The sequence below is a fragment of the Rissa tridactyla genome, chromosome 1 (genome assembly GCF_028500815.1).
Source record: "Rissa tridactyla isolate bRisTri1 chromosome 1, bRisTri1.patW.cur.20221130, whole genome shotgun sequence".
NCBI lineage: Eukaryota > Metazoa > Chordata > Aves > Charadriiformes > Laridae > Rissa > Rissa tridactyla.
Genome location: NC_071466.1, coordinates 118,889,736 through 118,916,348, shown reverse-complemented (window position 1 = coordinate 118,916,348; position 26,613 = coordinate 118,889,736). Strand labels below are relative to the sequence as shown.

At 39.4% G+C, this 26,613-nt stretch overlaps 1 protein-coding gene across 1 annotated transcript in view; it reads left to right on the top strand.

The window, feature by feature from the left end:
* The window catches only part of CRYBG3 (crystallin beta-gamma domain containing 3), a 95,362-nt gene that overhangs the window by 3,972 nt on the left and 64,777 nt on the right, over positions 1 to 26,613 (top strand). The window contains exons 2-3 of the mRNA XM_054189219.1: positions 11,090 to 11,168; positions 26,102 to 26,538. Coding sequence (XP_054045194.1) covers positions 11,090 to 11,168; positions 26,102 to 26,538 — 516 coding nt within the window. The remainder of the gene's footprint in view (positions 1 to 11,089; positions 11,169 to 26,101; positions 26,539 to 26,613) is intronic.

The window sequence follows — 26,613 nt, the reverse complement described above, 5'->3', positions numbered from 1 at the left end:
TTTGTTGTGTTTGTCCAGATATTTCTTCTGCATTGCTGAAGTGTACCAGAGACATCAAACAGGGAAGAACAACCTTTTATTTGGTTTCAGAGGGCTTTGCTTTTTTTTTTTTTTTTTAAATTATTTTTTCAGGCTGAGATTATTGTTCTGTTCATCCATTAGTTTCTAACTACAGGCTTTCAGAGATGGAAGAACTTTGTTTATTCTGCCTGAGGAGAGATTAGAGAGTCTCTTTCTTCCTTTGGGACTGCCAGTCATTGTTCCTGTTTACAAAGAACATGTATTTTTGTAGTTGTAAAAACTGTGGTTTTGGGGACTGCTGGGAATTGATTGAAAGGGGAGTAATACATTTTAAACTTACTTCCTCTGAAGTTACTACCTCCTGGCTGGTTTTGATTCAGGTGCTATTAACATCTATGAAGAAATCCATTGTTTGCTGGAAAAATCAATCTCTGCTTTCTAATAATTTAAATGGCCGAACATAATTTTTTTTGTTGTTAAAATTTAACTCATTTGTGAGTGTGTATCAGGAATGATGTTTTGTAGAATCAGCAAGGGGAATACTCCAGCCATGTAGAAGAATTCAAATTAGACTTACCTAAGCAAGATGCATTATGAAAATATTCTGTACACTTGTGAATTTGGGGTGGCTTTTTTTTGTTTCTTTGTGCTTCCTAGATTTTTCTATTATGACTTTTATTGCAGGATAATTCAAAATAGTAGCAAAGGCCCTCATGCAGCAGGGTACCAAAGTGGTTGCCTATAATTAAATAGGTAAATAGTTCTGTGCGCTGTAGTGGGACTACTTGTTTGATTAGAGTTAGGCGCATACCTAGACATCTCATGTAAACGTTCTGAGACCCAAAGGAGCAAGCCCACCAGCTGGCCATGTATGTGTGAGACATTTTGTAAAGGAAATGTTACCAGAGTATTAAATGTAATAGCAGTGCTTCTTGGAAGAAACAAAGCAACATATTATTTTCCCCTTATTTTAAATGTTAACAGCATTGTCTCCTTTCCAATTATTGGCATAAGTGCTAGAGTTAATACAAAAATATTTCTAAACCAGCTGGTTTTAAGGAACTGTTTTGCAAAGATGAAAACTTCCTGGTCGTCTCCTCTGGTGAACGAAAGACTCACAGGTGAAAAAAAACCCACCCAAATTCAGAAACATGTTACCGTGGGGATTGTATTTCTGATTACTGAAACTTCTTAAAAGGATGGATACCCAACTACTGCTTTTATTTTCTGATTGGTTTTGGATTTTGTATAATTCAGTTAGCATATACTATTATATTTCCAAACAGTAGCACAGCACTATGTTGCTTAGGCTTTCCAGGGCTTATTAATATATCTATCTATCTGGTATTCTAATTTCTAAAATAATTTTTATAAATTCTAACTGACTTTACAGCATCACTTTTGAAGACTCTTAAGATCAGAAACGTGGATTTCCTTAGTCATTTGACTTTCTCATGTCAATTTTGCAACATGAAATGTAGTCTCTAATTTTGTTGTGTTAATGTGATTTCACGATGTGCCTCATTTTGAAATGGAGTCTTGTTTTTCTGAGTGTTCCGGTGTTTCTTAAATTGCTAAAGTTTTTTACTGAAGGCAGTATGTCTGCTTAAGCAGTTTGGAGGTCTTAGAGCCTAAGTGTATGAACATGTGAAGTGCATGGATCTGCAGTTCACCTGTGGACAGTGATGTGTAGGGAAAAATGTAGGAGGAAGTGTTTCTTGTGAGCACACAAAGAGCAAATGCAGAAAGGATTCCAGTGACAAAAGACTTTTTTTTAATCATCAGTTAAATGCTCCAAATTTAGACATCAAATTTATTTTGGTTGAATGGAAAATGCATGCTTTCAACGTGAAAGAGGGAACATTGATAATGACCGGAAAGTGTAGGATACTTCCCAATGTATATTCTGTGAGTAAAACATGTGAGAACTGGAAAAGTATATTCTTGTGTTGAACTCGTAGCCTTGTGTGTGCCTTTACCAAGAGTTTTCTGCTCCAGCCTGAGTAGAAGAGCTCGCTGCATTTTGCTTATGATACCAGTCTCTTTTGCTTGTTTTTTCCTGGGTGCTTTTTCTTAATGACATCTTTTAAAAATTCTGTAATGCTCTGTTTATCAGGAGGACAGCAGTTGCTGCTTTAAAGCTTTCCTGGATTAATTTTTTTAATATCTCATATTTTCATGCCATTTGTAAGTAACATCGTTGATCCCCAATCCTGTGAACGTACCATTTGAAAACAGTTGTGTAATGGGCTGCCTACTCTATTCTCTATTAATTCAATAATTTTAACCTTAATAAACATAAAAGTTTGTAAGTCTGTTTCTGATATTATACCAAGTTTATGTGCTAGTGGCCAGTAACATTTATTTCATAAGAATATTGGAAACTGTAGGCAGTCAGACTGGCAAATGTGGAGCAGATTCTACATTAATGTTGGTTACTACACTTGACAGATGCCAGAAGAAAAACCTTCATGTAATCTGGTATAATCCTACTGCCCAATATTGAAGTAGGCTCTACTCAGAAGCATTTGTATTTCTTTTTTCTAGCCTTTGTAGGCTGTTCAATTCCCTCACATGTAAAAAAGATTGTCATTCAGCAAGGTTGATCGTGGGCCATCATACTTATTTGACTTAGTTCTAGCGTTTAAACGTAAAGGTACATGTTCAATGTAAAGTCATGGTTTGGTTCTTGCATTTTTCATGTAAATTTTCATTGTAAAATCTGGCATAGCTGTGATTTTGTAGCATCTTTATTTTCCATAATATATTGAACTGCATTTTGAAAGAGGATTGAAAAAAATCTTCGCTTATGCTAACTGCATGTAGCTCACATAGTGTATGTGACACAGCACTGCTAATGCAAAACATGAAGCTGACCTAGCTTTGCCGCAGAAGCAAAGAACAGTATGTAAATAAGCAGCATAAACAGGTCTGAGAGGAAAAATTGTTTCAGTTAAAACAACCTAAATTGCTTAATGCTGTCTGTAATGAAACCAGTTTTGAAGTGGAATAGTTTACTGAATATAATACATTTTGTGCTATTTCAGCACTCAAATTAATCAGCTGGTTCTAACACTTGTCTTGCCTAAGTTCTTGCCTCCTCCTGGCTCCATTTTCTCCTTCCTTACCTTTCTCTGCTTCCCTTCTTATTTGTTAAAAAAGAAATAGCAGCTTTGTTTTCCTTTGACCCTCTAATTTCAAACTCTCTAACTCGTTTTTATAATTTCCATTTATATTAATGTCTTTACTGCTCCTCCCCTATGTGTGTGGCCTAAGCTTAAGCATAGAAGTAGGAGCCAGAAACTCCACATCCAAATTTCTGTGCAAACACTCCCTCTCTCTTTATGATAAGCCCCAACAGCCTTGCCAGAGACTAGGGGAAGACTTTGTCACTGCTACTACCATTTGGTTTCCCAGGAACAGGGCTTGCCTCGGGAATCTTTCTGAGAAGTTGGGTAAAATTTTTCATTTTGAAGCTTTTCAAAAAGGAGCAATATTCTATTTTGGGTAGGAGGGAAACAGAGGAAAGAGCTCTTTATTTGTTACTACTTTCTGTTAAAATGCTAGCATCTTTATTTTCTGTTAAAATATTAAAGTATTTTAACTGTCATTTGATGCAGAAGGCAGATTTTAGGAATCTTCATTGATTTCCTCACCAATTTAAGGTGCATCTTGTTGCCACTGGGCTTTACAGTAACATTTTCCTTTCAGTTCATTTAGCAAATGTTTAGTGTACCCTTGCTCATGTCATTCGATATACATGCCAAAAGTTTGACTCTTAAAAAATTGACTGACTTCTCTTCGTAGATCAGGTTCTGATAGTTCTAGCTGCACAGCACATGAATGGTTTCACAAGTGTGACATTAGTATCTAGAGTAAGGTGTTGGCATTTCACTTTTAAGTCTACTGTATTTGGTTGAATTATAGGAGAAGGTTTGAAAAGTTGACATACCAAGCCTTCTGGGTGACCTGGGAAGTTAATAAACATGATGTTGATCCTGTCATCTCTGGAGGATGGGAAATGTCAAACTCAGTTTTGTTTATGAGATGACAGCTTCAGTTAACAAACTGCTGAAATAGTATCCTTAGACTCTTTAAGGCATCTGACTTGGTGTTGATGCTCCAATTAAAATATTTGCAAGTGTAATGGCAGTGGGCTGAGAATCAACATACGGAGGGATATAAAAAGTCTGAATGTGAAAAATAATTTTCTACTTGATTTACTTGAAGAAAATTAAAAGGACATATTTTTGAATCAATTTATTTAGTATCTTCACAAATAATTTGAAAGAGGACAAAACCGTAGCATGTGAAGTTTGCAGACGACTAGAGCGAGAAGTATGGGAATCACCACGTAGATGACAATATTAAAAGCAGACTGAGTTGCCACGGTTGACAATCAGCTGAATGTGAGCGGCCAAAACAAAGTGGTGGCTCAGTGAGAAAACGTGGTTCTCGGATGTATAAATTGCAAAGTACATGTATTCTGTGGATGAACTTTGGTTACTAGAGTACTCAGTCTAGTTGCGGTGTCCACAATTTATCATGAAAAAGATGCTGACAAAGTTAAAAGGGCTCTGAGAAGAGCTCCAGCACAATTTGATGTCTGGAAAACCTCCCTTACAGAATAAAATGAAGCAGCTCAATAGCATTTAGTTCATCTAAGAGAAGGTTTTGAAATGACAGGGTTACAGTTTGAGGAATGACTCTGCCTCAAGGTGTATAAGATTTAAGTGCTTCATATCATAGGATACCTGTGACTTGAAGGCTATATTTGAACCTGAGGCCTTTGTAATCGGTCCCACATAGATGTAGGTTGATCCTGTAGCTGAGAGATGAAGCTTGACAAATCGGACTAGTAAGCGTAATTTTAAGTAGTGAATTCAGTAGTAGTTTACATGGAAAAGTCTTATTTACGAATGCAGTAGATTTACCATTGCTTGATGGTTTTTAATCAAAACTCGTATCTTTTGGTCAGGTGTTAAAGACTTGACACAGGTCTCCCTTGGTGAAATTTTGTAATCTAAAGTATGCAGGAGGCCAGCTTCAGTAATCACAAGGGTCTGTATGGCAAGTAGGGCAATTGGTGTATATATAGAAAAATATTACTCAAAAGGTCTGAATTTTTAGCAGTCGTCTTTTTAATTACCACTTGGAAGACAAAACAGAGAATAAACCAAAACTAGCTAATCTATGTCTCTTTGCAGATGTATAATAAAAGTTTCATAACTGCAGTGGTCTGTGGATGTGGTTTGAGAATCCCTGTAATGTGCTGAAACTTCATGGAGATTTTGGTCTTGTATTATTAGACTCGTGGTTTTCCACTCATTCACATTCTTTAGGGAGGCTCTCACATAGATGGATTTTGAAGTACTAGGTGATGAGATCCTTGTTAGCGGTCTCTCTGTTCCTCTGTTGAAATATCCTGAGTGTTGGCATTAAGTAACACCACTGTGTTGGCACTAAGTAAAACTGAAAAGAAGTCGTGACACCAAAACCAAATGAGGTGTTACTTCCGAGAGAGGAGCATTAGTTTTGTTCAGAGAGAAATAAAAGGCAGGGGTCAGGAGCTGCTGTTACAGCCCAGAATGCTAAAATAAAGAAACGATCAAGAAAGGAAACTTAAAAATGACGTTAGCCGAAGTGAGAACTCTAGTGGGCAGTGAATTGCATTAACAATTGCAAAAAACACGTTGTCTTGAGGAAAACTGTTTAGAAAATATTGGGAAGGAGATGTCACAAGTGATGTCATGAAACCTGGGCAGATAGATGTTTGTATAGGTCAGGTGTAGTTTATTAGTGTTCTGTCACTAAAGCCAGATGTAGAAGCTTTTTGCCTCCTGGCACCGTGGGGCCTCTTTTAGGTTAGGCATTGCTTATTCTCTTAGCATTAAAAGTCATCACATTAAATGGCTAAATGGTTTCTGAGTTAATCTGAAGAGAAGACCAATTAAAACCAAATAATGCTAGCCTAATGCGGTAGCAAAGAGGGTTTGACTATTCAGGGAGTCATCTGTCCCTGGAGAGAGAGAAGGAGGGATGGCAAAATGATAGTGCACTCGTCTATCTGGTAACATCTGGACTGCGTGAGGAGTAAATGCTGGAGCTGCTGCATTGGAAGAGACTTTGCTTCTAAGCAGTGGGAGAAGGAGGAAGGGTCGACATCTGGAAGTGCTGTCGCAGTGCTGTCCAAGTTGAGCTTTAGCCAGCTGTCCCTATTTCCTTAAGAGACTGACCATTAATTTCCCCCTTCCCAAACAGCAATCAGCAGCCCATACCTTCTGCTTGTAGAAAGAACCTATAATGTCCCAGTGGTTGCTCTCAGTTTGGTGAGCTCTGTGTCTGGTCAGTCTCATCAAAACTTGCATGTTTGTGCTTTATTGCACTTGCACGCTGCCTGTAGCTTTTTTTTTTTTATCTGACACACAACACATTTGCAGTCTGCTGTGTGCATAACATGGGTGGGGTAGATTAATAAAGGAAGAAGGGGATGGGCTTTTAATATGCAAGTTCCGAGGGATTGTTATGAAGGATGACGATGGAGGAAGCAGACTTCTCGCACCATACGGAGATGCTGTGAGGGCCTTTTGAAGATGTGATTGTTTATTTTGCTCTGGTTTTAGAGGCAGTTGGAAAAGATCTAGCAAAGTGTACTTAAATTTGCTCAATTAAGTTGATTTTTTTTTTCTTGACTGTAAACTCTCACGTATATTAACCAGCCTGAGTTTGAGTACTTCTGCTTATATGCATCTACTTTTTGTGGGAGCAACAATGCAGAACATGAACATTTGTCTCCCCCATAATAATCTGCTGCTGATTCAGACACCACCTGTCCAAGTATTACAGAAAGGTCAAAACAGATTTTCAGCAGCAGAGGGACAGAAAGTGTTGGAAAATTACAGAAAGAAAGGTTTGTGCAGAACATACAGAATGGGATCTTTTGCAGCTTGAGTTTAATCTTGATTATTTAAAGAATAGGAGTGATGCTGATCAGGTTGGGCAGGCTGGCAAGACAGTAGGGAAGAGCAGTAAGACAGTCGAGGAGAAGAGATCCCTCTACCTTCGCTGAAGATTAACCCGTCCATGTTGGATGCACTAATACGTAAGAGAAAAGGGAATGTCTGGCAGAAATAGCAGCAGGAAGGCAGTAGATGATGCATTTGAAAAGTAGTGAGAGGCTTGGTTTCTAGTATTAATTTTGACAGTATCTTTATTACTCAGAGCATTATTTACTATTTCCATGCTTTTTAAAAAAACCCCAAATCTATAAAATGAAAGTAATATCTGTCTAAATATGTAAACAAGTGGTTGTGACAATTTGTAAATGACCACCTGTATAGTTAAGAAGTCCATGGAATCCATGCTTTGCTCTTTTGCTTCTTAAAAGCAAGTACAAAGTAGATTCAAAACTTGGGTTAGTGGAGTCCTATGTTTGTGAAGCATAGAGTTGAAGACTCATGAGATTCATCTTCCTAATCTAGCAAGTGCTGAAATGCTGTCTGAGAGCTGGCTGATCTAGCAAAGCGTGTGGGTGGTTAAGCACAAGCCTAACTGCCGTAGATGTGCTGAACTGGGGATAGCATGCTCACTACCTGCCATGGCAAAGTACTCCAAAAATGCACCGCTCCAGAACAGCTTAAGGCAAGGCTGAAACTCTGCGGAGCCAAACTTTAATATGACGGATGTAGCTCAAATGGAGTGGGAGGGAGGCAATCCCTATTTCTTGGTGAGCCTGTATACACTAGCAGTCTGTTGTTTTCAGTTCTTAGTGAAAGCATAAGAATTTGGTGGTGTAATACCATGTCACTACCAGGTCAACATTTATAGATGTTTATTGCAAAAGTTGTTCTGTAGAAAAAAAACAAACTATAAACCCCCTTAGAATACAGTACTTGGAAGTGTAACACCTAGCCACTACTGATAGGATAGCATGGGTGTATAAAAGTTTTAAGAATGGGTAATTTTTAGCATAAATACTAAATGTCTTGTGTATTTCCCAAGAATTAATTTTAATTGTGAATGCCATAGCTTAATAATTGTGTTTACTGCATCTCTGAATATAGACTTATATGGACAACATGGGCTTACACTGCAACATAAGAATACATGTGGCATAATTACATTAACTTCACCATGTTTGTTTTGTTTTTTTTAACAGGGAGCATAGGGTTGTGTGTAGGCCTATGAACTTTGTTATTTTAGTTGCCTCTTCAGCGGGTTTGTGGAGAAAATACCATGTAGTGTTTCAAAATTTGTGATTAGTTACTGTTATGTGATTGATGCATAATTAGAGAGGGGGAAGGTCTAAAAATTGTAGGGGGTTGGTAGTGGGAAGTGATAAGCTGCATCATTTGAGCCCAATGAGGTGTAACCAGCCAGTTCTTCAGTCCCGAGCATGGCATCAGCTACTGGTCTGTGGTGTTTAGGCTGGTGTAGAAGGTAATCTTGACTCTTTGGGAGAAACAAAACAATTCTATCCTAAACAATCCAAGAGGCGTTTTTCCAGCAAAGCGAGCTTTTGTGCTGTAAACTTAATTCATTCAGCCTGAGTCATTTGTTTTCAGTCAAAGATGCATTTAAAACTGGGTAAGGGGTAGAAGAGGTTCACAAAAAGCAGCTTCAGTGGTGAAGTGAGCTGCAGGGGCGCATGCTTACTTCTTCCTGTCTCTTGAGCGGCATTAATTGCCCCTTCGATTGTGCTGGTACAAATCACCATGCTGTAAACTGGATCATGGGCTGAATTGTTCCTGATGGAAACTTCTGTTCCCTCCTTGATTTTATCCATGGCCCTACTCAGAGCCCTGCTCAGCTGAGTTAAGGGTGGGAAGAGATAGCTGAGGTTGAGGAGGAAGGTGTGGAAATTTCTAAAGCTGGTTCTGCTGACAAAGTCAGCATGTTGAGGAACTACACCCTAAAGCAAAAGGTTTAGGAATGTAGAAACACTAGAATTGCTTCCAGGTTTAGGTTTATTTTATGCTGGAAAGTACAGTTTTGATAAAGTTGTGGGGTTTTTTTCTTGTTGATTTTAAGATGCTTATCTACTGAGCTGCATTCTTTGGGTTTTGGTATGTACATTGTGGAATTTAATAGCAATCCGTCTAAGCCTGGCTAGCTAGAAGTAATACAGGCATATATTTCAAATACAAACAAGAAGTAGGAATGACGTTGAAGGGGAGATTATCAGCAAAACAAAGTGGTAAAAGAATAGGACGCTGGTGATCTGTGCTGGCAATACTTAACGAAAGCAAGGATCTCATTTGTGGCCCGCACACCAGCTCCATAAAGAGTGATATCCTGAAGCCAGGAAGAACGTCTGGTGGAGATCAGCATCATTATTCTGCTTTTAAGTACAGGGAATTCCTGTTCATGTCAAGTGTATCAGCATCAGGAAAAGCTATGCAGATCTGAGAAGGAGGGAGAAAATAGGTTACATACTGAGAAGCGCTTTTATTAGTGTGCCAGATTGCCCAGAAGTGATTGTGACATCTCCTTCATGAAACACATTAACAGCAGAAGAAACTCATAGGATAGAATATTAATTCATCTGCTCTGTCTTACAGGAAGGCAAAGAACAGCCAAGAATTTCTGTCCGAATCTCTCACTGAAAAAGCATCTTTCTGTTTATGAATGCATTATGAAAGATTACCTGAGGTGATCTGAAAGTACGTGGTTTTCAACTCGAAGAGGATCTGTAAAAGAGAGGAAGGAGCTTTTCTTTTGATGTATCTGAAAAGACTTGAAAGATCTTGGAAAAACTTAATTGCAGGAGAGTTCTGTTCTCATTTTTGTTCAGGGAATGTTGTCTCTGAGCAGCTGAGAGGGAAGCTAACATTTAGTCAGACTGGCTTTTGTATTTTAGCTAAAACTCAGATGCCTAATCCACAATAGGAAGAAAACCTTTCTTTTCAGAAGTCTTTCTGAGACGTGCTTACCTGTGGTTAACAGTCAGTAGCTGTAGGAGTACCGCTACGTCTAAATCCTTTCTCCAAATCTTGGCAGAATTTCACCAAAATGCAAATAATTATTTTGTATTTCTATTTAAACAGCTTTCAGTTCATCTCTTCGTACAAATTCAGAAATAAGGGCTTGTGCATTTGTCAATAGCAAAGCTAAATTTCTAAAATTGATGAAGGGGTTTTGAAGTGATTATGTCTTCATTGCAATACTGAGCATTTCTCACATGATATATTTGTACAAAGTTATTTTTCTTCAGCTTTTGATATACAATGCAGGAAGTGATGTCTGTCATTAACATCCTCTAATGTTTTTCTTGATAAGTTTTTGCTTTTAAGCTGCATGTAGCATAAAGGCTTTGATTAAAATGTTCTCTACTGGATTGTGTTTAAGGATTATTATAAGAATCGGGGGACAGGGTGGATTCCAAAGGTGGGCTCTGAAGAAAATTTTGACCAAGGTAAATTGGCAATAAGGACATATGCAACTTTGGACTTTTGACTTTTAAAGTGGACGGTGGGTGTTGCCTTGGTAATAACAACATGCTTCTTTACCCCTGTCTAAAATTTCTTCTGAATTTGCCTGCAAACTCCCATTAGGTATGTTCAGTTAAGATCTGTTAAACGTGGTAGCCATGATTTTTGATGATTCCATCTGCCCCAAGTATGTTCCACTTGGTCACAGTCGTCAGTATAAGGACTGGGGCTACCTTCTATCTGCCAGGTGTGCCAGATAGTGCTATGGCAATGAATGCTGCTGTAGTAGATAATTGATAACTACAGTATCATTTTCCAGCAGAGAATAATACACAGCACAGAAAGTTTGGGATTTTTTTCATCTGGGAGAGCTGAAGTGCTGTGTGCCATTTCTTAGTACTTGAGTTGGAAAACGTCTCTATGGGGTGAAACAGGCGTTTTGCTTCCATCTTCAGCTTTTTTGGGCATGGCTTTTTCATTTGCAATATGTGGAGAATATGGGCTATGCTTTGGAATATATGTTCTTCTGCCCTTTTAAGATGATGCGCTCATGTTTGAATTGAATGATACTGTGTTGGCTCTCAGGTAGACTTGAATAATGCAAGTTCTCAGTGTTACAAAATATCTTTGTTTTTCAGTTCTGAAAACAAAGGGAGTGAAGCCATAAATTTAAAGAGCAACCAAAAGGAAAGCACAACTCTGCCTGCACTTTTGAAGGTATGATTTTTATTTACTAGTATTTTTATTTACTAGTATTTAATTGAGCTAAAGCCTGCCACCTCTAGCACTACTTGCTAGTGTTCTTATGTTGGATGTATTGGTGCACTACAATGTAGCACCTGGTTGCCGTATCCTTGGTTAGGGTCTGTTATGCTAGGGTAGTAATACGCATGCAGAAGACAGAAAAACTGGCTGCTTCAGATTCTTAAAACAAAATTCACGTTTTTGCTTACATTAAAGAGTCTTTCCTTAAAGAAGTGGGGGTCTAGTGCTAATTCTACATGCAGTTAGCCAGTGAAGAAGGAATCTAGTAGTATTATCAAACCATGGTTTCAGGTATTCCCCTAAAGCACCATTTATTTGTAACTTATGAATACCTAACCAGCAAGTGTTGCATGCCGGAAGGTCTGCTGGTTGCCAACCAAAGCACTATAACATCTTTCTGCTGAAATTCATATGCATGTTGGCCATTCTTCACCAATGTTATCCATGTTAATCATACCTTCTTGTCCTGTAAGTGTTTTACTGCAAAAAAAAAAAAAGTTTCTCCTGTGTCACTTGACAGAAAGTGGTGGTTGCCTCTAAAGTTATGTTTAGATTTAATCAAATATCATAAATAATTATGTACAGGACAGGGCCTGGTGATAACAGCCGTCTCTGCTGCTGTCACATCATGCCTTGCACAGAGCCATTTTAGTGATTTGTTCACTAAGCACTTTTGCTTTGTTTTCTGTTCCTTTTCCTAGTTGTTTTAGTTTAATGCAGATAATACTGTAGCTACTTCCCCAAAAGGGCTTCGACTGGTCTTCCAGATTTATTTGGGGATGCACCAGGCTTCTTAACACACTAGATCTGAGATTTCTATCCTGTGTTGCATTTATTTGAGTACTAGCACTACATGGAGAAGGAAATGGTCTTCCTGTATGGCCTACAGTCTCTGTGTAGTTGCATCTTTGGTACCTAGGGACCATTTGTTTGGGCTTTGCCAAAGATCAAGAGATGTTGCAGTTGCCTCCATAAAGACCCGGTTCAGTCCAACAGGGTTATTAGCTCAAGAACAAGAAAGAATGTAGTTTATGTACATCAGGGTGGGAAACAATGCAGTGACGTTTGTTCAGAAGCCCCGTGGATTCAAGCCAACTTTGTCAATTCTGAGCTCCTGGAAAATGCCACTGAATGGCATCCTGTTACCATAAATCGTGGACTAATGATTTTTATGCCTTGAAATGCAGTTAGAAAAGATTGTGATAAACTATAGTAGAGGAGACTCTACTATAATAAAAGCCAATTTTCTGCATTTAAAAAAAATTACCTTATTTTTCTATGTTAGATCAGTGAAAAATTCTAAAAGAGATTTTCCTTTTGAAGAAGGTTTTGACTGAGGAAGGGGAGTCATTTAGCATATGTGCACAGGACTTCAACATCAGGAATTGCATAAAAGGAAATATGAAGAGGGCTAGGTCTCAAGGAACAAGCAGGATGTGTAGATGGGGCAAAGGAAGCATAGCAGATTAAAATTACCCAAGAGTGTGTGTTTCTTTCTTTCCAAAAACTAAATCTTATTTATTTTTTAATTTAAAAAAGCGCAAATTCAGAATCCTTCCTGCTGAATCTAAATTTGTGGCAGGAAAGTCTGCTACTCAGACTTGTGTTTTTGTAATACTGTACTAAATGTTGGTGCCAATATTAATGCTGTAGAGTTTTGTTCCAAATATTGTTCCAAGTATTTTCTTTGTCTTGCAATAACTTTTTATTTAATTATATTGTCTTTGACCAATGTTTAGAAGTGTAAAGTGTTACAGTGTGCATTACATTATCTTTGAAACAATACCTGATGTTTGCATAGGCTTTATAAGAAAGGTATGGTTTTCATATCACTAGAATGTGCTGGCTGTTCAACTATACCGAGAGCTTCCTGTCTAACTTACTTCCCTCTTTCTTAAGCTAATCAAAAATCTTATGATACACTTGAACAGTTTTATATGCATAGTAATGAGTACTTTCATCACTGTAATTTTATATCTTGTGTGCACTGAAATTACAACTAGATAGTAAAAACTGATTCAGAGGAGGTGGAGAAAGTTGCCCCCCCCCTTTTTTTTTTCTGTGAAGAAAATATTTTTCTTTTTTTTTCTCCTACCACTGCTCCCTCAAGCACACACTTGCATTTTGATAACACCACACTGTCCAGTGCCTGACATCGTCCAAAATAAGCTGTCTTGTGCAAAGATCAAGAGAATGCAACTGAATGGTTGGAGAGAATGGAGACTGTCTCATTTAAAAGGGATAATGTATGGTATTGAAAGATGGTCTGGTTGTATCATTGAGTCATCAAGGTTACTATGGGCTAGAAAAAAAAAAAAGTTTTGTTGTTATGGAAAGTATACTTTGTGAGGAATGTCTAAATCTATATACCTACATGGATTGGGTTTTGGCAGGTGTCCATACGTGGCCATGTCTCTGAACCATGCTTCTACCTAGTTATTTCAGGTGGATGGTGACTAAAAGTTGAAACCATCTTGTGTCCGTCTGTCACCATGTTAATGGGTTATCATGTTTCTGATAGACTTACGTGTAGACTTACATGCTGTGATTTTGTATATTCATTGGCTGTCTCAGCAGGAGCCCAGGGGCAAAATAGCGGGGGAACTGTAAGTCTCTGATTTAGCAGCAAAGGTTGGACATCTAAATTATAGCTGACTGGGTGAGTGGAGCTGGGAAACTTGCTGAGCAACCACAGCAATTTGGCTCTTCTGAGCACTTTCGTTACCAGTTCTGTACTTTACCCCTGCTATTTTTTCCCCTGTGATGAAAGATTTATCTCATAGAGGGAGGAAAAAATATCATTATACTCACCTTATGAAAATAGGAAGCCTGATCTTTCTGTGCCAAGGTGACTTTATCAATCATCATTTGACCACTTTTGAGAAAATATATTACTGAAAAATATTTGCCATGCCTATCAATTCATTGGCAGAACGTACAGCACGACCCACCACTGTTTATTTACAGATTTTGCTTTGCTTCTGTTTCTTTGAATTAGAGCTCTAAACGGTACTCAGATTCTGAGTAAATGCTCAATTTCAGGGATGTGATTGCTGAAAAGATGGTTGTGTAGATATAAACCGTTCTTGAACTTCATGTTTAATGTTCTAAGTGTCTGCATTACATAGTGTCCAGTACGTTAGTATATCATTAACCTCACTTTTAGCGCTACAGAGACTTTGTTTTTAAAAGGAATGTTGCAACAGTGCTTCCTGCAAAAGTATGTTTCACATACTTTTGCTTTTGGTAATGCCCTTTAAAACAGAGGTTTACAACTGGGACATAGGTATTAGCTGGTTTGTGTGGAACAGCCACCAAATAAACTAACACCGCTACTGTAACGAGCCACGTGCTGGATAAAGTCATGTTAGTATAGTTTTGAAGAAAACACACAATGCTCTTGTTGGACGTGCTTGTACCACAAGTCTAACCTGGCTCCTACCTGTATTACCATACTGTATTAGTAGCAGCGGTGATAGATGCTTGGGGTAGTTTCAGTAGTAGTGAATGGCTTAGATCAAAGGCTTGCCCTGTCTAAGGTTCTCATCCAACTGAAGGCTTTGCTGTTACAGTGTAGGCAAATTCACTTGCCTACCAATCGTCCCCAGATATCCTTCCTGTAGCGGTGCATGGAGGAAATAGCATGTTATCATAGAAGGGTAGAATCATATCACAGAAAGGTTTGGGTTGGAAGGAACCTTGAAGATCATCTAGTTCCAACCCCCCTGCCATGGGCAGCGACACCTCCCAATAGACCAGCTTGCTCAGAGCCCGACCAGCTTGCTCAGAGCCCCATCCAGCCTGGCCTTGAACACTTCCAGGGATGGGGCATCCACAACTTCTCTGGGCAACCTGTTCCAGTGTCTCACCACCCTCACAGTAATGAATTTCTTCCTAATATCTAATCTAAATCTCCCCTCTTTCAGTTTAAAACCATTTCCCCTTGTCCTATTGCAACGCTCCCTGATAAAGAGTCCCTCCCCATCTCTCCTGTAGTCCCCCTTTTGGTACTGAAAGGCTGCTATGAGGTCTCCCTGGAGCCTTCTCTTCTCCAGGCTGAACAACCCCAGCTTCTTCAGCCTGTCTACATAGGAGAGGTGCTCCAGCCCTCTGATCATCTTTGCAGTCCTCCCTTCAACAGATCCATGTCCTTCTTGTGTTGAGGGCCCCAGAGCTGGATTCAGTACTCAAGGTGTGTTCTCACAAACTCCAGGTGGGCTCTCGTGAGAGCAGAGTAGAGGGGCAAAATCACCTCTCTCAACCTGCTGTCCATGCTTCTTTTGATGCACCTCAGGATGCAGTTGGCTTTCTGGGCTGCGAGTGCACATTGCCAGCTCATGTTGAGCTTCTCATCAACCAAAACCCCCGAGTCCTCCTCCTCAGGGTGTTTCTCAATCCATTCTCCACCCAGCCTGTATTTGCACTTGGGATTGACCCAACCCATGTGCAGGACCTTGCACTAGCCCTTGTTGAACGTCCTCAGATTTGCACAGGCCCACCTCTCAAGCCTGTCCAGGTCCCTCTGGATGGCATCTCTTCCCTCCAGCATGTCGACTGTACCACACAGCTTGGTGTTGTCAGCGAACTTGCTGAGGGTGCGCTGAATCAACTGTGTTGTCCCTCTTGCCAACAAGGATGTTAAACAGCACTGGGCCTAATATGATCCCTGAGGAATGCCACTTGTCACTGGTTGCCACTTGGACATCAAGCCATTGACGGCAACTCTTTGACTGTGACCATCCAGCCCATTCCATACCCACTGAGTGGTTCATCTGTCAAATCCATGTCTCTCCAATGTAGAGACAAGGAGGTTACATGGGACAGTGTCAAATGCTTTGCACAAGTCCAGATAGTCAGTTGCTCTTCCCTTATCCACCAATGTTGTAACCCTGTTGGAGGCGGCCACCAAATATGCCAGGCACAATTTGTTTTTAATGAAGCCATGTTGGCAGTCACTGATCACGTCCTTGTTTTCCATGTGCCTTAACGTAGTTTCCAGGAGGATCTGCTCCATGATCTTGCCAGGCATGGAAGTGAGACTGACTGGCCTGTAGTTCCCCACATCTTCCTTTTTTCCCTTTTTAAAAATGGGGGTTATGTTTCCCCTTTTTCCAGTCAGCAGGAGCTTGACTGGACTATCACAACTTTTCAAATATGATGGATAGTGGCTTAGCAAATTCATCTGCCAGTTCCATCAGGACCCGCTGATGCATCTCATCAGGTCCCATGGATTTGTGCACCTTGAGGTTCCTTAGATGGTCTCAGACCTGATCTTCTCCTACTATAGGTGACTTCTCATTCTCACAGACCCTGCCTTTGCCTTCTGCAATTTGGGCAGTGTGGCTAGAGCACATGCCATTGAAGACTGCGGCAAAGAGGTCATTGAGTACCTCAGCCTTCTCGATATCCTGGGTAAACAGGCCTACTGTTTCCTTCCAGAGAGGGCCCACATTTTCCCTAGTCTTCCTTTTATCACTTATATAGCCGTAGAAGCCATTCTTGTTGCCCTTGATATCCCTGTTCAGATTTAATTCTATTGGGGTTTTAGCTTTCTTAACCTGATCCCTGGCTGCTCAGACAATTTCTCTGTGTTCCTCCTAGGCTACCTGTCCTTACTCCTACCCTCTGTAGGCTTCATTTTCCATTTGAGATTGTCCAGGAGCCCCTTGTTCATCCATGCAGGGCTCCTGGTGTTATTGCCTGACTTCCTCTTTGTTGGGATGCGTTCCTTCCGAGCTTGGGGGAGGTGATCCTTGAATATTAGCCAGCTTTCTTGGGCCCCTCTTCCCTCCAGGGCTTTATGCCATGGTACTCTACCAAGAAGATCCCTGAAGAGGCCAATGTCTGCTCTCCTGAAGTCCAGGGTAGTGAGCTTGCTGAGCACCTTCCTCGCTGCCCTAAGGATCTTGAACTCCATTTTCCCATAACTGATTAGGAAGGAATTCTTAAGCATGTGAGCTCTGTCAGGCAAATGCAAAAGTTTTCAAAAAGTAGGTACAAATACAATATACCAAATGTATAATTTAGACCTCAGTATTTCAGTAGCTTTAAATACTTTATAATTTGGCCCACAGGCTCAAGCCTGGGTGCTAGTTGCCTGGATTAACCAGAGGTGTCTCAGTCTTCATAGAAAACACAAGGGCAGAAAGTACTGCAAAGATTATCTAGTCCACTCCTCTGCCCCAAGGTGAGATCTCTGTATCTGTGTCATACCTGGTAGAAGTTTGTCTAACTTGTTCTCAAAGACCTCCAGGGATGGAGATCTCTAAGATCTCTGCAACTTCACCAGACAACTGTTCTACCGATTTTATAAACCTTGTAATTAGGAAGTAATTTTCTTAACATCGTATCTAAATCTTTCTTGCTACAAATTAAACCTGGTGCTAATTGTCCTCTGAAAAGTACTCCTGTATACTGTGAACATGGAGAAGAGATTATTCTGTAGCCCTGCTTTCTCACATGAATTTCATTTCAAGGTAACATAAAGATGGCTGTATTTAAGCGGTAGACATAGTATTAAAATTTGATGGCAAGGACTGCAATTATGTGATAAGATGGAGCCAGATTCTTTTTGGAGTGCAATAAATAGGACAAAAGGCAACAGGTGCAAGTTGGAACATGGGAAATTCCAGTCACCTATAAGAATTTTTTCTTCTTTTTTTTTTTTTCCCCCCCTTTAACGTAAGGGTGGTCAGATACTGGAACAGGTTGCCCAAGGAAGTTGCAGAATCTTTATCCTGGGAAATACTCAAAAAGCAGCTGGATGAAGCCCTGCTCTAACTGGAGCTGCTTTGACCAGGAGCTTAGATTATGTGACCTCCTTAGCCACATTCCTTCAGCCTAATTTGTTCTGTAATTCTCTGTCACATCATTTCCATCTGATGTGTGAATTCACATAAGCTTTACAAAAAGTTGCACGAACTTGCAGAGTATACGTAGCTGTTCTTCCTGAATGTCCATAATTCTGACTTTATAATTAGTTTTTCCAAGTTCTACAAAAAGTTAGAAATCAAAATTAAGCCCAGTTAACTACATACTTTTCCATATAGCATGTGTTTTTTATAATATTGTCATGGTTTTATTTTATATTGTCTTTTTTTCATACGTATGTTATCTAAGTTATGTCTGCTCAGCCTGTGAGTGAATGCCTGTTGAATACCTGTGTCTTAGACCTAGTAATTAGAAATCAGAGAGGGATTCTTGGTCTTTTGGGAGTTGAGAGAGGTGGACTATTACTGCCAACCATGAATTTCTTAAAAACCTGAGAGGTACTTAGAAAAACTGTTGCTGTTGCTGCCCACAACAACAAATGCAAGACAAAACCAAAATGTTTTTTGCAGTTTGCATAATCAAGATTTCTCTTGTGGAACCTGAAAGCAGACCTCTTTCTCTTTGGCAATGATGTAGACTTTTGTTGAAATGGAATTTTATAGACAAGTACAGAGTACCTTCTGGTTTCCCAGGACGCTTTGTTAGATTAATGATGTTAACAGCTGTATGTGTTCATGAAGACATTTTAAGATCATCCTATCTAAAGTCCTGGTAAATTCCTTTGCCATACCGATTTTTAGAAAGGATAATCGTGAAATATGCTTCCCTCTCTACTACTTCACTTCTTCAAAGAAGGGATCTTGAGCAGGGAACTTTGTTTCAGGATGGGTGGAAAAAAAAAGGGGGGGGGGGGGGTCTTAAACCTTGCTCATTTTGGCACAGAAAACCACCGAGGAAACAAGTGAGAAGCAGAAGTGTGGTGCCAGATGCTATAGCCTGCCAACAGAATATGAGTATGGGTGGAAATTGCAGTATCTCACCCCATTCCCAGTGCACTGCCTGCTTGTGTACACCTTCTGCATTGAAAAAGTGAATTTCACCTTTTTTTATTTTATTTTCAAACTTGGGGAATTGTCAAGTATAAGAGATTAAAAATCATTTCACATTTATGAAAACATTTACGCTAAAAGGCAATGGAAGTGTAATACTGGGAGATTTAGAGGAAAAAACAGAATAAGTCAGACAATTTAATTCTGTTCTCTCTGTCTCTATACTAGACCTTGTAGTAGTAAGGCGATAGTTACATACTGAGAAGTGAGTAACAATTCTTAATCTTTAATCAGAGCTTTACAATAATTTCGGCACAAAATTCAGACAAGAGAAATTTTGATGTAACTTTGCAAGTGGTGTAAACAGAATTTTTTAAAATTATAACGTTCACTTTGTCATTCTGGGGGCTTTGACTGAGTTTACCATTCCCTGTAAAGGTGACCCGGCAGAAACTTTATTTCTAATTGAACCTCCGTTTTCTCTACCTTTTCATTTGAAGTGTTCACCCTTACCACCTTGGTTTTTGTTCTCTTGTCAGGGAAGGTGAGTCTGGATACTTCCTCAGATTTTAGGAGAACACTAGAGTTTCAGAGAATGTTTCCTCTTTTCTTTCCTCATCTAACAAATTAAATCTGCACTAAGGACTCCTTGGTGTTTCAAGAATTCAAATGTATAAACAAATTTTTAAAGCCCCAGTGCTGAACTTTCAACAGAGGCAGTTGTCTTTCCAAATTTTAAATAGTCATTTAATTTAAATAGGTTTATTTTTAAAAATGCAAAACCGATACAGTTTAACTAAAAGTCCCTTCCTGTTGTTTAACTTTTACTCGTGATTGTGAAGATGCCATGATTTAATTAGTTTTCTAGTTACTCTTTTCTTCCAGGGTTGTCATGACCTGATTTTTTCATGTCAAAACAAGCAGAGAAAGGAAGATGTGGAAGGAAAACTTTGCAGTATAAAAAAGCCAAAATATTCAAAGGTTCAAAGCATCGGTTATTTGTAGAGATACAGAACTCACCTTTAACTTAAATCCCCACAAAACCCTAAGGCTGTCTTTGTTAATCTTTTGGGTTTTTTTGCTTTTTACAAGTATTTAAAAGGTGTTACTTAGTTAAGACTAAATAGTTTTTGACAATGGTGGAACTCCTTTGCATCATCTCCATCACCGTTCTAATTACTGGCATAAATAAGGAAACCCCACTTTGACTGCATGTTTTTTAAATCCATTTTTCTCGTGAACGCTATCAACAGTGGACTTTTTAGGAGTTCTCAGCTTATTGTGTATTTTACTGTCTGATAGTACCTTTTCTTGATTTTTTTCTTAATACTATGCCAGTTTTCTTAGGTCTTGTTCCTAATCTATGTCTTGCTATGTCTGGTTCTTTTTCATTAGGTTTCTGTATGTATTGCCTCCCATTGCTTGAGAACACTTAACTTCTTTTCCTCACAGTAGTTGAAAAAACTAAAGCTTATTTCATGTGTGGATTTATTGTACCTCAGTGTGTCCTCCTCATTGCAAACGGGTCTGCTGAAAAACATGCAGTAGTAACTCATTGTGGGGATGTACTAGTCTGGCAGCAACTCAAGCTATTTCACTGTGGATTTTGTTTAGCATATTACTGTTCAAATTGAATGAGATGCTCATAATTGTTAAATGAAATGTAGCCATTTTAGCTATGGTGAAAGGTCAAAGTTAAGGCTAGGAACGTGGTTAATTTTCCAGTATTAGAGCACCCAACACTTTAATCTGCAACTCTTAAACTATTTCTACATGTTAGCAAACAAATTCTGGAGTAGTGCTATGACCATTTCTTTGATGAGTAAATTGAGATGTTGGGGTCAAATGGCGTCTTGAAGGTCCCTGGGATGAATCAGCAATAATTCTAAAATCCTGATGTCTGGCCGTCTTCTCTCACAACTGCAGGGAGATGGGGTGGTTAAAGTGCACAAGCGTATCTGTGCAATATGCAGAATGTCCTCCATCAGCAGCTGCCAGTGCAGCAGGACAGACAGTCTGTGAGAGGTCTCCATGTGGCTGGCTGGAGTTTCTGCTTCGTAATGAGCATTTGTTCATGAGGGGGTGCAATCTGAAATGTCTGGCTGTTGTGGCTGGAAGCTAATTTCTTTATTCATGGAGATCAGATCTGTGTTTTAATGCTGTTAATGTTTTCATTTCATTCACTTGTTAGGGCAATAAAAGAGATTGTATTCTTGGCAGATGGACGTAACCCCTGCCGAATGAGAACCTCTGGCAATTTGAACTTTTGCCACTGAACTGCTGAGAGACAGCAGCTACCAGGGCGGGTGTTCTCAGCTGGTACAAGGCAAATCTGCCAAAGCAATCCCTTTTCAGGGTGCTGTTGCACCACTGCAGCTGCACTTTGGGGCGGCTGTTCACACCGGTAGCAAACCCTGAGCCTGACTGCGTAGGCGCAATTAGGCTTTGGGCGTATGTCTGTGCTACAGTCAGGAATGGATTACAGCCTGCAAAACATACCTAGTCTACCATTGAATAAATTAGCTCAGATAAGAATCACGCTTGAGACATGACATCTTGGGCTTGTCTTTTGAGTCCTGGCTGCCAGACTTCTCTGCAGCGGTTGCTCCAGCAAGGTGAGACTGCACTACCTGACTGCACAGTAGAGACAGCTTCAGCTATCGCTGCAGTCTCTTCAGTCACCTGATTTAAGTCATAATCTTGTTTCACGCTCTGTTGAGCTTCCCCTCTGCAACAGCCTCATTGCGTGTGAGGTCACAGGACCATAGGATAATTCAGGTTGAAGGGACCCCAGGATGTCATTTAGCCCAACCTCCTGCTTAAAGCAGGCTCAGCTATAAGGTCAGACCAGGTTACCCAGGGCTTGCCTGGTGAAACTTTGAGTAATGAGTTGCTAAAGGAATAAAAGCTAATTAAAGCTTTATGAAGCATGTCACAAGCAGGAAAGCTCACGGAGAGTGGGAAAGGGGAAGCAAGGGGAAAATTGATGACAGTCCGTATACAAAAGGAGCAGAAAGAAACACTATGGCAGGAAAACTTTTTTGCTTGCATCAGCAAGCATCTCAAAGGGCATCTGGCAGGTAGGTTTTCATCCAAAAACTATTCTTTGCAGTGTTAGCCTGATAAGCTGTTCAGACTGCTGTGACACTGGAAGAGGATTTTTTATTTTTCTTTTTTAACTGATGACATGAGGTGTAACTAATATGAGAGTCACTGGTATTCTTCCAGTGTTGCAAATATCAAACTGCTGAAGCCTAATTGCAGCGCAGATGCAACTGCTCTGTCAAGGTCAACTAAAGGCCCTGACTGTTGAAAACTGGTGGGATATACCAGGGAAAGGGTTACTTTGATTATACCCTATGCCCTTGCCTTTTTTTCCTGAGCATTTGCTGGGGGCCTCTGTCAGAGATGAGCTCAGAGAAAGGCATGGGAAATAATAAGTGAAAATTATCATGATGTTGCCTCGTGGAATTGCCATCATACTGCTGTGTTCATTGGGCGCTTGTGCCTGAAGGAAGGCTCCTGCTGTGTTAAAGGCTTACTGGCTTTACAGATCATATGCGTTTGTCTCTGTAATTTGAATATGCCACTAACTTAAAATACAAACTTCAAAATCTGTAGCAGGAACAGTTGTGTTTGTGTAATGCCTAAACAGTGGCTTAAACTTTGAATTGAGATTTTATGGGCAAATGATAAAACACCAATAGCTCATGCTGTCTTTTATAGCAAAGAGGAGCAGGAGGGATAATATATGGAGAGTAGGATTGATTATATTGAAGGGAGGAAAGAAGGATTTGCATAGTTTCTGTGCTGGGACTTAATATCCATGTATATCTTCAAGTAAGCACAGTGTAAATGCTCTCCCAGGCATTTTTTTTTTTTTTTTATGGAACACACTATTAACCTTAAGGTTAAAGGTATGGAAGGACCCTTTCATATTAAAACTTCCTGTTCTTTTGATTTACCAAAAGTTAAGTAAGATTAAAGAGGAAGGAAAAGTCTAAATAGATTACTGTTTCTGGAAACAGAGACTACAAAACAGCTTTTCATGCATGGCATGAATTATGCTTACAAAGAAGCAGCACAGTCTTTACAAGCGTTCTGTCTCAGAGCTGCTAGGGGAAGAATTTCACATGTAGAGATTTAGCCATATTTGAAATCTCAGTTCCTAATAGGAAAAAAACCCCACTAGTTCCTGAATACAAATTACTTTAAAAAAAAAAAAAAGGGCAGCCAAAACCCAACCAACCAAGAACAACAAACCAACAAAAAACCGTAATACTAAACTGTTGACAAGTTTTGAATGTAGTATTTTCTTTTATAGTTAATGCATTGAGCTGTTAACTTAATAGATATTGTAGTAATTAATATTAATTTTATAGCCTATAACGGTTATATTTGCAGAGAAAATAATAGGATTCATGTGCACTTCCTGCACCGAGATACTCTTTTAAATCTGACAAATTTGTGTGAATGATACTAATCACAGAACAAGGGAGAAATGCCTTCCCTCACTTAAATCAAAAACTGGTATTGAAGAATACTGAGATATTAATCAAAGTGAAGGAAGAAACTATGACAGTAGAAACATAGAGTCATAGAATTGCTGAAGTTGGAAGGGACCTTTAAGATCATCAAGTCCAACCTTTAACCTACCCTGACAAAAGCCACTTCTAAACCATGTCCCTCAGTGCCCCATCTACCCTTTTTTTTTAAACACCTCCAGGGATGGTGAATCCACCACCTCCCTGGGCAGCCTATTCCAGTGTTTAATAACCCTTTCAGTGAAAAAATGTTTCCTAATATCCAATCTAATGACAGTAGAACTTTGAAGTTGACTATGGTGCATCATTCATGTATTACCAAATTTTGGAAACTAATTTTTTCCTTATTTCTGTTTTCTGTTTCCTTATGCAAAGTACTTAGTTTCTATGAGATAAAGTTATTTATTCAAGAGATGCATCCCAGTTTTGCATGTTACTTGCATAGTTTGCCTAGGACTGAAGATAGCAGCCAGGACTGTAGTACATCTGTAAGCTGCACTACTGTTTGTCTTCATTTCCAGGAGTGGGTTTGGGTCGAGTTGACTTGTAAAGTAGTAAATCCCTGAATAGCACAGGGATGACTACATCCCTTTGTGACACATCAGCTGTTGATTAGTGCAGTATGTGGGGAAGCAGGTGGGATTTGTCACAGGTGGGATGAAGAAAGGCTAGTTTGACTTAGCCCACTTTTGAAAGTTTACTTATAAGTTTAATGTGGTTGTTTAACTGTCTTGCTTGTATGTAGAAAATAGAGGTTGTATGGATTTCTCAAGCACAAACCAGTGCCATTCAATTTCTATCCTCACATAATTCCATTTTCAATACATGCATAAGATCACTTAATATTAAGCAATTGTATCTACTCTTTGTATGAAAAAGGTGAAAAAATATTTCTTGAAGATTAAAGACCACTGCTCCAATATCACTAACGATAACTTGCAAGCTTTTAAGAAATTGCTGTTCCCCAAGGATTAAACTGTGTTCATTAGAACACACTTTTTCATTATCAATCGATCCTAGATGGGCTATTGACAAATAAGCCTACTTGTTTATTTTAGGTTACCTGAAACAAATACATCCTCACGTTGTAATAGGATTAGTGATGTATGAAAGTAGTAGCTTTCTGCTGAGATTGGATGGGTAGATGTTATCCAATTTGAAACAATTACTCTTACCCAAAGGTATTGTTGACACAATTAAAATTTGCATAGGACTTTTTGTTCATGTTCTCCTTTTCTGCTCCTGTTGAGCAGAATAGATTTCATCTAAGAAAACCTGGGGTAACTTTATTCTGTTTTAATAAACTGTGTTGAAACAGGGATTGAAATTACAAGGATTGTACTGTAAAAATACAGCAGCAATAACATATAGCACCTGCTATGAAAGGTGAGGATGAAGGGGAGGTGCTCCCCAGAAAATTTTAGTCCAGGAAAAAAACATTTGCAGATTGTGAAGCTGAAAACGTGGTGTTTGGGAAGCCTACCAGTGAAGATGCATCATGTTTTTGGGCAGATGGTCTTGGCAGAAGTAGCATGGGCTTGGGCAGTGGCTCTTGGATCTCCAAGAGAAGCTAACACCAAGGAAACTGAAGGGCATAAACTGGTGAGGAACAGAGCGTGTCTTGCCCCTGGGGGCAGATGCTCAGCTGAGTGGAAGGAAGAAATGAACTGGTGGTTTAAATGAGGTGAAGCCCTGCCTTAGTACTAATTATTTTCAGTTAGAAAATAATTCCAGCTCACAGTCAGAGCTGGCCGGCAGTTCACAAGGTCGTGGGTGTGCAGGGGTAGTGGTGTGTAGGACTCTGGCAGTATGGAAGACTGTGCAGTTCAAGCATTGTAGACTCTGAAGCCGTGTGAGACTACAAAGAGATTTGGAAGTACAGCTGTGCAGTTAATTGCATGTGGAGTTGAAGGAAAGCTGGCCAGAGGGTGCAACATGGTGTCGCTAAAGATAGGGGATAGGATTAATCTCTGGCATGTGAGTTGAGTTCCTTTTATCCAGATTCTGTTCTTGATTCTCCTGGGTTTTTTTACAAGTGCAGGTTACCTTCAGTTTAAAGTTAGAGTATGTTTGTGTTTTGCTATGGTGTTCTTGAGTATATTTGCAAGCTGAAGACTGTTCATCTCACAAGTGCGTATAGATTTGTTTGTGAAGCTGTGCTTCTTGAGCAGATTAGAGTCTGAAGTGTGAAAAATTGTTCCTTGCTTCTTCCTTTTTTTTTTTTTTTCCTGCAAGTTGAAGCAATTGTTCGCCATCTGTTCTTCTGTACTTTACTTCCACAGCAGCTGCTTTGTGCATCTTCTAGCCCGTGTAGTCTTTTGGGCTTTTTGTAGACTAGGGACCTTTTTTAGTACAAAAAGAGAAGAAGAGAGCACAGGACACTGATGTTAAAATGAACCTTTAAACAACAGATATCCTGAAAGAAATACAATGCATAGGAGCAAGTTAAAATTAATGAATTTGGGAATGTATGAAAATGACAGGAAATATCTTCTTTATGTGCTTCTTGTATTTGTCTTAGGTTTGTCAAAATGAAGAGAAGAACCATTCCACAGAAGAACTTAGCAAGTCTGAAATCCAGGATGAGCTGAAAAAGGCTAATAGCCTTCCTAGTTTGACTCCTGGAATCAAAACAGCAGATAAAGACAAGCAACCCCGAGAAGGTTTTTTTCATTTTCTTGGAAGCTTATTTAATATTGCAACAAAATCTTCTTTGGTAGAATCTAAACCCTCCACCTTCCAAAATGAACCCAACAGATGTGAAAAGGATTTACAGAACACAAATACCCTTCCGGAGGGGACACAGCCAAAGCGTCCGAGAATTGAAGAGCCTATCTGTTCTACAGCTAAAATAAAAGAGGATTCTGTAAATAAAGATGATGCCATCTTAAATAATATTGGGAAAGATATCTCACAGGATCTGCAAGGAGGCCGGAAGCGATCTGCAGATGCACAAAAGTAAGTTTTATAATTTAGTATTAAATATCTTGATGTTTGTGTGTGTGTGTGCGCACAGAACTATTTTGAACAAGT